The sequence below is a fragment of the Cricetulus griseus genome, unplaced genomic scaffold (assembly GCF_003668045.3).
Source record: "Cricetulus griseus strain 17A/GY unplaced genomic scaffold, alternate assembly CriGri-PICRH-1.0 unplaced_scaffold_1, whole genome shotgun sequence".
Classification (NCBI taxonomy): Eukaryota; Metazoa; Chordata; class Mammalia; order Rodentia; family Cricetidae; genus Cricetulus; species Cricetulus griseus.
The window spans coordinates 6,290,093-6,304,774 of record NW_023276808.1 but is presented as its reverse complement, the minus strand read 5'-3'; the positions used below and the strand labels follow the sequence as shown (position 1 = coordinate 6,304,774).

At 36.6% G+C, this 14,682-nt stretch overlaps 1 protein-coding gene across 1 annotated transcript in view; it reads right to left on the bottom strand.

The window, feature by feature from the left end:
- LOC103158666 (zinc finger protein 431-like) overlaps window positions 1-8,618 on the bottom strand; it is a 65,360-nt gene extending 56,742 nt beyond the window's left edge. The window contains exons 1-3 of the mRNA XM_035453641.1: window positions 8,549-8,618; window positions 8,302-8,362; window positions 6,308-7,180 (exon numbers count right to left, since the gene is read on the bottom strand). Of these exons, the coding sequence (XP_035309532.1) occupies window positions 6,308-7,180; window positions 8,302-8,362; window positions 8,549-8,618 (1,004 nt within the window). The remainder of the gene's footprint in view (window positions 1-6,307; window positions 7,181-8,301; window positions 8,363-8,548) is intronic.
- Window positions 8,619-14,682: the final 6,064 nt, after the last annotated feature.

Here is a 14,682-nt window from a genome sequence, read left to right as displayed (position 1 = left end):
GTCTGACAGTTCAGCTAACCAGAAGTCACCATCGCATGGATTATGGTAACCCACATGACTCCTTATAGCTGCATTAGAGGAGAACCCTAGGAATTTAACAGTATCTACCTCCCACTGGTGCTGCTGATTGCTAGGCTTGCCCAGAGTACCAAAATATCTAGCATTACCCAGATTGGCCTATAGAAAATAACAACTCCCATAGTAGATGAGCAAGGATCAGATGACTAAGACAACACAAGTTGTCAAAGCACTGTACTTCCAACCTAGGGACTGACAGGGATCTGGACTGGGAAATTTGTATCTTTGTGCAATCTCTTCCAGTCCTAGATGGCAGGAAATATATTCTTAATGTCCTGGAATCAAGAGAAAATAGAAACAAATGAGAGATAAGAGCAGTAATGCATTTAATGAAAATCAAATTTTGAAAGTGAAACAAATAATTCTTTTAAAAAGATAAATATAATTTAAATACCACAATGCTATGCATTCTTTAAGAAGAAGAAAACAGACAGGTGTTCCTGGTGCCCAACTTTAATCCTAGCACTCAGGAGTGAGAGACAGGTGGATCTCTGTGAGTATGAGGCCAACCTGGTCCACGGGGTGAGTTCCAGGACAACTTTGAAAAGCTTTAGAGAAACCCTGTCTTGAGTGCCCAAAAGAAAAAAAAAAGGAGAAAACAATTCCCTTGTAGAGGAAAAGGAATGAATAACATATTATTTTACCATGCCACTATTTTCAAAGCTAGCTGCTGAGATCTGTGCTACAACACACACAGCTAAGGCTGATGGATATAACCATGAAAACCAATATTAAATATATGTATCTAGGAGAGCATCCTTGTCGGAAATTCAATTTTCACTGGCTGAAGCTAACTTTCCAAAATTGTATCCCCAAATTTGGCCCACATTCACTCACATTATGTGGATCAATATATGCTGGGAAACTAGAAAATCAGTTATTATGTCACAATCATTTTCTATTTCATAATGGTCACCGAAGCAGTTGTTTATCTACCCTGTTTCCCACTAAAACATATACAATAAACAATTCCTCCTATTCTGGTCTGAAGCTAGTAGCCATGCTCCACACACAAATCCTTTTCCTGTTACTGAAAAGGACAGTTGAGTGCATGACTGAAATTTGTAATTTGAAAACTAACTGGTGGTTGAATTTTTAATGAAAGATGATTATGGCTTAATAATAAGGACAAGGCCATTGTCCTGGGAGGGGGCAATGAAGTGGGATGAAGGTTACCTGATACAACATAAGAAAGTTTGTCTTAGAAACAGTTTTTACAAGGCTGCAGGTACTGCTCTTCTAGGACTAATATGACTTTTCATGGACCAATCATTCTCAATCATTAAGTGTTTAATAAACACAAGTGTTTTTATTAACAGCATGTTTCCACTGGTGGTTAATGTTCAAAGAGGAGCCAGCCTGGCAAAAATTTTGCATTCTACATAAGCTGTTGTAATTTAAGGAAAGCAATTCCCAAAAGAAAGACGCCACTTGACAGGGTTCAAAGAGAGGCTTTTTTTTAATTAAGAAAAGGGACCATAAAAGGGGGAAAGGAGGGTAGAGACCAGCCATCAGGGACAGTATCAGTAGGAGAGAGGAAAGAGGGGCAGACACACACACACACACACACACACACACACACACACAGAGGGGGATAAAGAGAGAGAGAGAGAGGAACAGACCAGGGAGGAAGAGAAACATAGAGCAGGATGGGATTTGGGCAGGGAACTTTTAAAAGGAATCATAGTGTAAATATACCGGTGGCCCTCTTAGTGGCTGCAGCTGTTCTTGTCAGAACCTCAAGACAGGCCAGTACAGACAGCTGAATGCTAACATCTGCCGCCCGTTAAGTCGTCCTTTAGCTTTGGCCTTAGGTTATGCTTTGAAAAATTTAAATAAGGATAGAAGATTGCAAGTCTAACCATGCTGGCTTACAGAGATTAACAGAGCAAAACTATATTTTAGATTATGCCTTTTGATCTACATATAAATATATCATAAAACACAATATAGTATACAGACTTCACTGTATGCTGTAAAAGATACAATTAAAAGATATATCAGTGCCACAATCCTCACACATAAAAGCACACACAACTCAAATTTTAAAAAGTGGGAAACATTTATGCACACTGTGTACGATATTCTTAAATGAATAGCTTTTCAGAGATATTCTTTCCTCAGAATAAGGATTATTTTCCTTTGAGCATGCTTGCTCAGAGGAAGGCCATGTCTGCTTCTATGAACGACCAGAAAGAATTTCACTTTAATCTTTATTTCTTGTATATGCATTCACTGATTTTTGGATGTGTGCAATACCTGCAGAGGCCAGAAGAGGGAATAAGTTTGCTTGGAACTCAAGTTACAGGAGATGGAGAGGACTCATGGTTTCTAGTAATATAAACTCTTTCCAATACTAGTGTCCTTAATTGTTAAGCTCAGTCTCTAGACATATTTTTATTTAATATTTACTGTTATACATTTTAATTAAATTACATTGCATCACTTTCCCTCTTTTTCCCCAGATTTTTCCCTTCTTATTTCTGTTAAGTATGTGTGAATTATGTCTGCAAAAATATTTGAAGAAAGTCTGATGAGACCATTTCTTTTGGTTGTGTGGTATGCATTCAGGATTGAACATACAGTTTTGGATAAAAATTTGGGAGATGATTGCTGCCTGATACTATTTGAAACAGTGATGTAGACATAAGTTAATTAATCCATCCTTGGTTGGTAACAGGTTTGAATAGAAGGCAAGAGATCTGCACAGCTAAGTAATATAACTAAGCATATATTAATAGTTTTCCCATCTGTAAAAGCCTCCCCAAGATGTCATTTCCCATCTCTTTATCTAGATGGTCAGAAAGTCCTAAATACTGCTGCATCAGAGAGATTCTCATCTGCTGGAAATCAGTCTTTTTTTCCTCCTAAAATGAAATCCACAGGAAATTTAGAATTTCATGGTGTTTACTCTTTCACTAGATGGTAGTCAAAGGGAGTGATATAAATGTAACTTAGAATACCATTATTCCTGTGTCTCAGGCTGGTACCAGGGATTGCTGCGGTGAAGACTGAGGAGCATTACAGTCCCAATGTGATCTGAAGGGTACTGTCACTGACAGCTACATGAGTTGCCAAATATTAAACAGTGGAAGAACTGGAGGGGACTGACCCAGCCCAACTGAGTGGAAACAAAGTACAGTTTATTCCAGCTTGTCCTCAGTTACTACTGAAGAAAACTCTCTGGCATTTGATCCTTGTGTTTTCAGTCCCCAACCTCCCTCCCTAAACATTTTGTCAATCTTCACAGCTATTTATAAATACCTTATTGTCTATGCCTTAGAGAGTCTTCAAGTCTCAGACTCTCCTCACAATCTCAATGTCATCTATAGTTATCACCATTCAGAGTTCCAAACTGAATGATTTGCAGGCAGCAGGGAAGCAGCATATGAACGCATTCAAACAAGAGATACTTCATACCTGCAAGTTTCTATTATCTCCTTACATAAGGTATAAACACAAGCAGGTGTAAATCTGACATGTGAGTTCATGGTATCCTACTCATACCTATTTACCTTGTGGGAGACCAACTCACTCTCATGGTTCTGGTTATTCAACTATCTTTTAAAGACTTTTACTGTCAGCTTCTCTCTTGATCATTTATTTTCTACTTTTCCCTCATTTTGTGGAGATTTGGGCTTGGGAATTTCCATAAGCACCAAGTCTAAGTTAGTTGCTGATGCAATAGATCATTTATTTATTCTGAGGTATCAGGGATGAGATAAAGATCAAATTAGATCACCCAATCCCATATATTGCTATTAACCACATATTCATGTAGATGAAGAGAAGGTGCAGCACTTAGAACACTGACTGCTCATCCACAATGACAGGCTTTGATTCCCAGAAACAACATCTCTACCAGATAAAAGAAAACAATCTTTGAATACACACGTGAGGAATTTAATGTTTCTTATAATATGTTGTATTAACCATTTTAACATTAACATTGCTAACATATGTTGAGAAAATGGCACATTTTGGGGATATATCATCTACACTTTGGACGTGTACTCAGGATGCTGACACATGATGATCATGAATTCAAATATGTCCCTCATCATTACTGACACCCAAGACAGGCTTCTAATAAACTTGAAAATATGAAAGGTATTTGTGAAAATATGGAAACCATGACCAAGAACAACAAAACATCACACTTTCAGAAAATTGTATTTTGAATAATATTATCACACACTTCCTGATATTTAAAAAAATGTAGCACTTAGATGATGGGTATAACATTATATACATTTCAGCAGAAAAATACCTATCATTAAGCAAAAGTACAAAATGAACAAAAGCCACAGAAGGAATATAAGGACAACAAAATAAATTGACTTAATGAATTTTCCATACATGGAGCACTTTTTGGCATGCACCTCAAATATTGTAAAATAGAACCCCCAATGCAGTGACCTCTAACATCAGTTCCCATTCTGTGCTTCATGCTGCAGCTTAGGGATGAGTTCTTAGACCCCTGCTTAAGGTGTCATTCAAATTTTAGTGATGCTCCTGTATCCCTCCGGAAACAGGGTCCAAATTAAGTCTTTTATAACATGGTGGAGATATTATAACAAAAGAAGAGAGAAAATAATACAAATTAATAAGTTTTACACATAATTTACACTAGTTAATTAATGCACTTGAAGAGAAGCATAAATCTAAAAGTGATACACTATCATTTAAAATCATTGCGCAAGTGTTACAGAAATGGAGGGAAAGGTATCCCTAATGTCATAAGTCAGTCTATACCTTCATATGTGAAGGGAAGATGGACTGGATACTGGAAGCTCTGAAGAGAAACGTATCCTGACTTTTGGGAAGACATGCTCTTACTGAATCTTTGGAGAGAATGTATCCTGGGTACCAAGATGTCTGAAGAGAAATCTATCCTGAGTGTCAAATGTCAGGCTACACATGCTGCTGTGAAGGGAAGATATCCTGGAAACCCACAGCTGTGAGGAAAAAGGCATCTTGACAGTCAGGAAGTCAGGCTATACATTAAGTCATTTTCCAGTGTTGGATGTTTTCCATGTAGAATGTAACACTCCTGTTCCTCTGAGAGAGAGGCCATTACAACTGAGCTTTCCTCCTCTCTGCTAAGAGTTGACCAGCATAAATGTCCATTGTTTCTTCTATTCTCTTTTCCTCTAGGGATTTTCTCATGCAATGATAACCATTTCTTCTTAGCTAAGCACAATTTGTCATTTCTCTGCATCACTCAACTATGGGGAAACAGTTCCAGAAATGTAGCAGTCACCTACAGCACCAGTAAAAATATTTTTCTCCTTCCCTTCTCCTCTTAGGGCATTCCAAGCAGAGTATGTTGCTCCTCTGCTCCACTCTAATAGGGTGTTTCATATCCACTCTTCCAAAAGAAGGTCATCAATGAAATGCATTGAACAGATTTATTTGCTATGGAAGAATCCAGGAAAGTGGTTGCCACTATCAGTGTGCAAAATGCCAGCTGCCAACTGAAATAGCATAGGGTTTATATGTGTGTTCTTCGGAGCATAGGTTTTCACGGAGAATATTTTTTATCATGTTCTTTGATAAAATTTCAAACCCTGAGATTAAAAAAACACTGAGATTGGCTGTATTCCTGTTTGGGAATTGGGGGGTTTTGAGCTCAGGTATTGCTTGGATTTTTCCTAAACTGGTGAGGCATAGAGTTTGTTTCTTTGCCTTTTGTTTCAAGGCCAAATTCTGTTTCTTTCACTGTATCTGGTTTCTGGTTCAGGGTGTGTTTCTTGCTTGCCCTTTTGTATACTTCATATTTGTAAATTCATTTTTTCTATTAGTGTCCTGGAGCATCAATACAAAAAAATAAATATCATAATTCTGGCACATATTTTGGTCACTGTCAACTTCCTTCTACAAATAAAATACTGTTGTATAACTGATTGGAAGTGTGTTCGTGAAAGAGCCAACCAAATACTTGATAATCAGAACAACTAAGTATCTTTTGAGGTATTCAAACAGTCGTACATCAGATTGATTGCCCAGAAACTTTTACTCTTGTATAAAAAGTACAAAATTAAACCAAACTGTCTCCATTTGTACTTTCACTGATTAAAGATTTTTGTAATGATTTCAAAGACTCCAGATTGTTGCAAAAGCTTTACCATAATGATTACATAAATGTGATTTATCTCCAGGATATGTTCTTTTATGCATTTGAAGAAAACTTAGGCATGTAAAGGTTTTCCACACTGATTACACTCACAGGTTTTTCTCCCCTGTATGTGTTCGTTTATGTATTTTAAGATTACCACGCTGAGCAAAGGCTTTACCACACTGAATACATTCATAGGGTTTCTCCCCATTATGGGTTCTTTTATGTGTTTGCAGATGACTGTGCTGAGCAAAGGCTTTATGGCATTGATTACATTCATAGGGTTTCTCTCCAGTATGTGTTCTTTTATGCGTTTTAAGAGTGCTGTTGTGCGCAAAGGCTTTACCACATTGATTACATTCATAGGGCTTTTCTCCAGTATGTATTCTTTTATGAACTTCTAGACAAATGCGCTGAATAAAGGCTTTCCCACACTGATTACATTCATAGGGTTTCTCACTAGTATGTATTCTTTTATGTCTTTGAAGATTACTCAGCTGAACAAAGGCTTTACCACACTGATTACATTCATAGGGTTTCTCCCCAGTATGTGTTCTTTGATGAATAAGAAGATAATAGTGATTTGCAAAGGCTTTACCACATTGGTTACATTCATAGGGCTTTTCTCCAGTATGTATTCTTTTATGCACTTGTAGACAAATGTGCCGAGTAAAGGCTTTCCCACACTGATTACATTCATAGGGTTTCTCACCAGTGTGTATACTTTTATGTCTTTGAAGATTACTCAGCTGAACAAAGACTTTACCACACTGGTTACATTCATAAGGTTTCTCCCCAGTATGAGTTCTTTGATGAATAAGAAGATGACTATGATATGCAAAGGCTTTACCACACTGAATACATTCATAGGGTTTCTCTTGAGTATGTGTTCTTTTATGCCTTTGAAGATGACTGTTATATTTAAATGCTTTAACACATTTTGTATATACAGAAGTCTGCTCTCCAGTTTGGCTTCTTTCATGCCTGTAAGGAAAATGGATATTGTAAATGCTTTACCAAATTCAATACAGTGTTGAATCTTGATATCTGTATAAATTATTAAAATTTGTTACAATTGTGAGAAGAATCAGACATAACAGTCTTATCACATTTTACACTCATGTTTTCCCCTACTTTAAGGGTTTTTCATCTTTGAAGATATGAGTGTAGGTAAAATCCTTTATTGTGTTTCTGATCTTCAGAAACTTTTTCCATAGTAGAATTTTCATATATAGAAGAGAACTGGAAAAATCATAATTTTATCCTTATTGTATTTTTAAATTTTCCTACAGTATGTGCCATACTACATTCGCTAATGAAGTACAGAAAACAGTATTTACAGGGTCCTAGAGTCATAATGATTTTCTGCAGAGTGAGCTTGTTGGTGTATTACCATTGAAGCTAGAAAACAAATTATTTGCACACTTGAATCAAATACAATAATTATGACCAAAATGGGTACTACTACATGACTTTAAATATTATGAAAGAAAGGTATACCATGTTCTACATATCCCTTTGCTGACATGGCTTGTATCCTTACTAATACATGATATACCTAATAATGTAAAGATTACAAAGAGCTTCCTCATTTAATTCAGTTTGATTTTCTGTTCCTTATAGACATGTCTTGGAGAGATTAGGCTTTTCCTGCAATAATTGCCCCTTGACTCTTCACAAAAATTATCCCTGTCACTAAACTTATAAATTAACAGAAAGTACATGAGTAAAACTAACTTTTCTATGGAGTATTTGCTTAATGGAAGTTTTGGAGATATGATATCAGTTCTATCATATCTATACCTTGGATAATATATGTAGTATGAAATAAGTGGATTTATAGTTCTACAGCATAACTGTTATGGTGTGATGATACAAGTGGCAATTTCTCTGGGCATTGTTTCTTTGTCTTCTTTCTTAAAATATTGTCTTGCAAATGCACTGCATCTATGTGAAATTAGTTATATGTTCTTGTGAGAATTTAATAATCATCACCAATACTATTTAAGCTGTGCTTAATTACCGTTTTGGTTCTGTTTCAAACTTCAGGACACATTTCACTTTCTTCAAAGACACATTTCTATGAGCTTATAAGTGAAAATTACCTTTCATGACTTTTAGAACTTGCACAATGTTCTTCAATAGTATGGTCTTCCCAAATATATCCTAAAAAACAGTGCAAGAAAATGGATATTATGTTACTGAAAAATGTGCAAAAATTATGTTTCTGTCTTTAGTGAACTTTAGAAGTTTGATTTGTTTACCATATTCTTTTTCTGTCTCAATCAATTTAAAGAAGATCACCTTGTGTTGTCCTATTATTTTAAAATGTAAAGGAAAATACACTCTTACCTATATCATTGAGGTTCTTGTAGGTCTCCAGCATCACATCTTTGTAGAGATTCTTCTGTGAAGTATCCATCAAAATCCACTCTTCCCAAGTGAAGTTGATATGCACATCATCATAGGTCACAGCATTCTAAAATATCACATATATAAGTGTAACTGAAATCATGATACTGACCATGTGTAAATGTATGTTTCTACAGAACATTATTTTAAGATATGTTACTTTTATGCTGGATACAGAAAAAAGCAACTGATGAAATTTGCCAATACAAGGCATGACAGTATTTCAACTTTCCTGCTTCACTGAAATATCTGAGAGATACAGTAATCCTGTATACTGAATATGGATGCCCAGTGATGCAAAAAAGTTTGGGTGACTGTCCAGACAGTCAGGTGTCTCTTTCATTTGTAAAGTCTGGGAAGTTTCCTGTAGTGCACTTCTTGTTTACTTAGGTAGTAATAATTCCTTCTTGGTCTTGGATGAAATTGAAGACTAGACAGTTATATTTGTAGTTTTTCTTTAATTTTTGAAGAAATGTATTAATAGAACTGTGAGTTTACTAAGGTAAGTTAGGTAACAGCCTTTTTTAGTCTGAATTTACAAAACGAAAACTAATTCTTTCTTGATAAACTGATGTTTTATACAGTTTTAGTATATTAAAGCTGGAACATTACTTTTGATATAGATGAAAACAGGGAACTGCAGAATATTATGTTAAAATGGCTTGGTTTTTTATGCTGCATTTGTTTAGTGAATCTATGATTCTTTGGTTGACTAAAATACCTGTTGGTCTAACAAAGAGCTGAATGTCCAATAGCTTCTGAGGAAAGGACAGGCAATTTTGGCATATAGAGTGGAGAAAGGGGAGTAGATATCTGTAAGTATAAAAGGAAGGAACAAGTATAGCAGAGAATACCAGCAGGTAGCCTCACATTCACTGAAAGCCATTGCCAAAGAATTAAAAAAGGTATACAGAATATAGAAAGATAAAAGCCCAGATGTGAAAGGCATAGAGGATAATTTAAGTTAAGAAATGCTGGGTATAAAGAAGCTAAGCTAAGGCCACACATTTATAACAATAAATCTCTATGTGTATGATTTATTTGAAAACTAGCTGGAAGGTCATCAAAAGATCATTGAAAACAACAACAGCCTCAATCCTCACAGTTTCATTCAATGAACTCTCAATCTCGTCATTGGGTTTCTGACTCTGCCAAACTGCAGCTATGTTGAAATGTAACCAGAGACTAAGAACACATGTCCTTAACTTTTTATTCTTTCTGATTTGCATGACCAATACATGATGAGTCTTCCTGCAAAATTTGATTTCTTAATGGGATGGACACTAACAGGCTTGGACCACAGGTATAGAATTTTTATATGAAGTTGCTTCTTGGGAATGGGAATCAATTTGCTTACTTTTCCATAAATCAAAGATTTAGCAGGCTGTTGTCCTACACTTGGGGAACTTTGATAGGCTTCCAATACATAGCAATAGCCTTCTCTGTAATGACAATGAACTCCTTGAAAATGTCTGCCTGTTTCAGCACTTGACTGCCATTTGAACTACCTTTTCTTTTTCACTTATTTCTACCCCATTTGTTTTGTTCAATATAGACATGTTTTGCTGTAGGACACATCAATAATGACAATCTAACATACTAAATATCCCTTTCAAGAAATAATCCCATTATTTTTTTAATAATGTCATACTAAATTTCCAGGGCATAGGCAGAATGATAAACATTTCAGAGAGAGTGTATCACACAAATGACCTCTTCCTTCATTTTTCTGAAGTCTATTTCTGACGGAAATCCTATGATTTGCTTCTCCAAATTCTGCCATTATTCTTATAATTCCCATCTTCCTTGTCTCACAGGAATGGCCAAATAAATTCTATGTACCACTTTCAATAGTTTTTCCACTTAAAGTCTTGATTTCTTCCACTTTCTTCCAAAAGAAAAAAATTCCCAGCTTCTACTTGGCAACAAAAAATGCTTTTGGTATTCCGCTACTTGTTAGTTGCATTTATGTTGATGTGATTAAATCCTCCAACCAAAGCATCTCAGGCAATAACATGTTTATTTGGCTCATGGTGTCAGATCCCACTTCATCATTTTCAGAGCTTAGTAATTGAAACTTGGGCCAAACATTCAAGGCATAACCCATTGGCAAATATTGTTTCATGAATTTCTCTCTTGCTTAGTCATGCTCTAATGCTCAGATAGCTCCCTTTTCCAGGACCATTTCCTTAGGGGAATTACCATTCTCAGTGTGGGAGCCTTTCTGCACAATCTCTCACAGACAACAGTTTCTGGCTGTTATGAATAAAGCCTTTAAAACATTGTTGAGAAAGTGTCTTTGTGGTAGGATGGAGTAGCATCTTTTGGGTATATGCCCAAAACTGGGTGTTAAGGTAGATTGATTCCAAATTTTCTGAGGATTGCAGTTTGATTTCCACAGTTCCTGCACAAGTTTGCACTTACACCAACAATGAATCCACTTGCTTCATGCCCTTGCCAGCATTAGCTGTCATTTGTGTTATTTATCTTAATCACTCTGACAGCTGCATGACAATACCCCAAAGTCATTTTGATACGGATTCCACTGATGTATAAGAATGAGGAACATTTCAAGTGTTTCTCAGCCATTTTAGATTCATTTTAGATTCCTATATTGAGCATTCTATTTAGAGATGTATTGCATTATCATCTAAATATTTGTTTTGTTGTTGTCTACTTTCTAGAGTTCTTTATTACCTAGAGTGAGGCCATCCAGAAGCACATTGACAAAAATGGTAAACTCAATTATTAAAGGATAATAGTGGTTAAGTAAAATACAACCCAGTAATCACAGCTAATCACAGTAAAATTCATATATGCAGAGAGGCAAAGTAAAAAGAACAGCTCTGAGGGAGTGCGGTGATAACTTCCTTGTATAAATAAAGCTTGTCTGAAGAATAAAGGAGGGAGCTTGCCACTAGCTAACCATAGAAGCCTAGAGGTCTCTTCAGACATACAGGGGGTGAGATGGCTGACAGAATCAAGAAGTGAAATGGATACCCAGACATAGGAAGTGAGATGGCTAGGCAGAGAGAGGATATAAGCAGAAAGGAAAAGAAACTCCCTATTTTCCATTGGGAAACTGTTGAGGTAATGGTGGCTTTGGCTTCCTCCTTCTCTATGATCTCTCAGGATTTTCTTCTATATCTAACTCCAGGTTAGGTTATTATTTAGACCAAATATGAACTCCATTTACATGCGAGATACATGGATCTTACAGGTAAAATAAAATGAGTTTTTGTGGTTGAACTGGAACCAGGTAGGGATGTGACCAAGGAAGATCAGATAAGTAAGGAAGGGACAGAGGGACAGAACACAGGGAGATATGACTGGAATGGGGAGCTTTTAATGGTGGTTGTAGAAAGAGTGCAGTGAGAATTTCCTAGATCCTGCAAGAGTGACCTTAGTGAGGACTCCTAGTAATCAAGTATACAGAGGCTGAAGCAGCCATTTTCTGTAGCCATATAAGGCTCACAGTGGTTGGACTTGGACACCAACCCAGCCACAAAACTTAAGAACCATACTTGTCCTGCCTGCAAAATATGCTGGGACAATGGTGGCTCGGAGATTCTGCAGTTTTCAGCAAATGACTGATCAAAATAGAAGGTCTAGTTTTGAGAGGGATATCATGCCTGATAGTACCTGGATGGGCAAGAAATCAGAACTTGAATGTTTTAGAGAACGAGGATACAGCAAAATAAAATTGACGAAGAAAAAATAATCAATGAAATAATTCATAACTATAATCACATATAATCGTAAATTGGTGCTTAGCCCAGTTATCATCACAAAGGCTTTTCCAGCAGCTGCTGGGAACAGATGCAGAGATCCTGTCCCAAATATTATCTTGAGCTCTGGAAATCCCGTGGAAGGAGAGGGTGAGAATTGTAGTATCTAGATGGGTTGCAGAAAAAGGAGAACATGTTACAGAGAATAAACTGAACAAGGCTCCGAGGGGCTCAGAAAAGGTAAAGCAGCTATCCTAAAGCCTGCACGGCACTGTGTCATAAACTCTGCAAACATGCTTCAGTTGTTTAGCTTGGTTTGTTAGTGAGACTCCTACCAGTAGCTCCTGTTGTGTTTCTGACTCTTTTTCCTGCTCTTGGGACACTTTTCCTTATACTAAAATACCTTGGTCAGCCTAATATGAGGGTTTGTGCCTAGTCATATTATACCTTCTCCTGATGTGTTTGGTTGATATCCCTGGGAGGCCTTCTCTTTTCTGAAGGCAAACAGAGTATCAGGGGATTTGGAGTAATGGATATTGGGGAGAGGGCTGGAAAGAGTGGAGGCAGGGGAAGCTGTGTATTTATTCGAAGTTCATTGATAACATATAACTGCGCAAAAAACGCAAATTTCCAAATTCTCTTCTGATACTCTGACTGTCACATACTGCATAATCAAGAAACAAGGATTTCCAACACACATGGATTGGGACAGATTCCAGTACCATTCATAAAAGATGAATATGGCTGCATTCCAGCCCCCAACTCACAAAGACCTGCCTTGCTCATGTGTATGTCATACCAGCCAGAATAACAGATAAGACAAGTAAGCAGCTCTTGAAGCTTCCACGCAATGTACATTATGAGACAGAGTCCTACAACTCCTCATTAGCTGCCAGCCCCAAAGCAATATCAACATCTACAAATTGGATTAATATCCTCTAGTCAAGTGCAGGTCACACGAGTTAGAAGAACAGGTAGGAAAACTGAGGCAAAGACACAATTCTGGACCAGAGTTCATTCCAGCTATATGAAATACACATTGGTTCATCTCCAGTGGATATACTCCATTCTTTCAATAACCCCCCAAATTTTTTATAATCCAATTCCATACTCATCTCTATGTTGTAGCGTCCAATTTTAGAGGTATACCTGTGATCAAACAAAGTATACACCAACTGCCAGAAGTCCATGTGGGTCATCTGACCACAGAACTCTCCTACTCTCTCCCTGCCCCCTCAATGCTATTAAAGGTTCTCTCCTCTCTTCCATTATTACAGCTTCAAACTTTTGCAGATACTACCTGCTGGAACAAAGTACACACATACTACAAGATTTCCAGCATGCAAATTGGGGTGAGAAGCCTTGTTCAAACCATAGGCTTTAAGATCAGAAAAACAGAGAGCAAATAGAAGCCAAGGCAAACACAACCAAAGAAAAACTGATAAATCAGCACCCAGATTCGCAATCATCTCAAATCAAGATAACTGTACACCAGCATAAAAACATAACCAACAGCCACCAGAGCAATAAGTCACTACCAGATTCTGTCTACTGTAATATAACAAGTAATGAGCATTCCAACACATGGGAAGCACAAATAAGACCAAATTTATTAAGATGATAGAAGCCATGAAAGTTGAAATGAATTAATCCCTGCTATAATTCTGGGAAAGGATGAATGAAATTCTGTTGCTGTGATTAAATGATATAAGTAAATGCTATTCTAGTAATTTAGTTATTTTGTTGTTATCCTTAGGCACGTGTTTACCTTTTGGGGAGCTTAGCAGAGAAACTCAAGTTAGGCAATGAAGGAAAAACATTTGGGACCATTGTTTCTTGATTTTCTCTTTTGCTTTGTCACTGTATTCAGCTAGTTCTCTTTAACAGCCCAAGCCCACTTGCTAAGAGATATTGGCAACTCAGTGGAAGTCTTCTTCCCACATCATCCATCAGTCAAAACAGTCTTTTTCAAGAAGAAATCTGACATTCTGATCTAAGAACATACTCAATTGATATTTGTTCAGATGACCCTAGGTTTTGTCATGTTGATACCTAAGGCAAGCTATATTTAATTAAATGAAAAATATTTGTTAGTCTCATGAATAAGTTTATATATCATGTAATGCTGTTTGATGAACTATTTTATGTTTTAATAAAGAAATCTTTTTTGTTGGAATATAATGTTTACCAATTTTGAAGGTTACTATATTTTCCCACCTGTGGAAAAATGCAAAACATGTCCATGATGTAACACATATCTTGGTTTTTATTCTGAGCTCAACATATCACTGAAGTATACAGGTTGCTTTAATTTAGCAGTTTTTTTTTATCTAAAATCTCCCAATG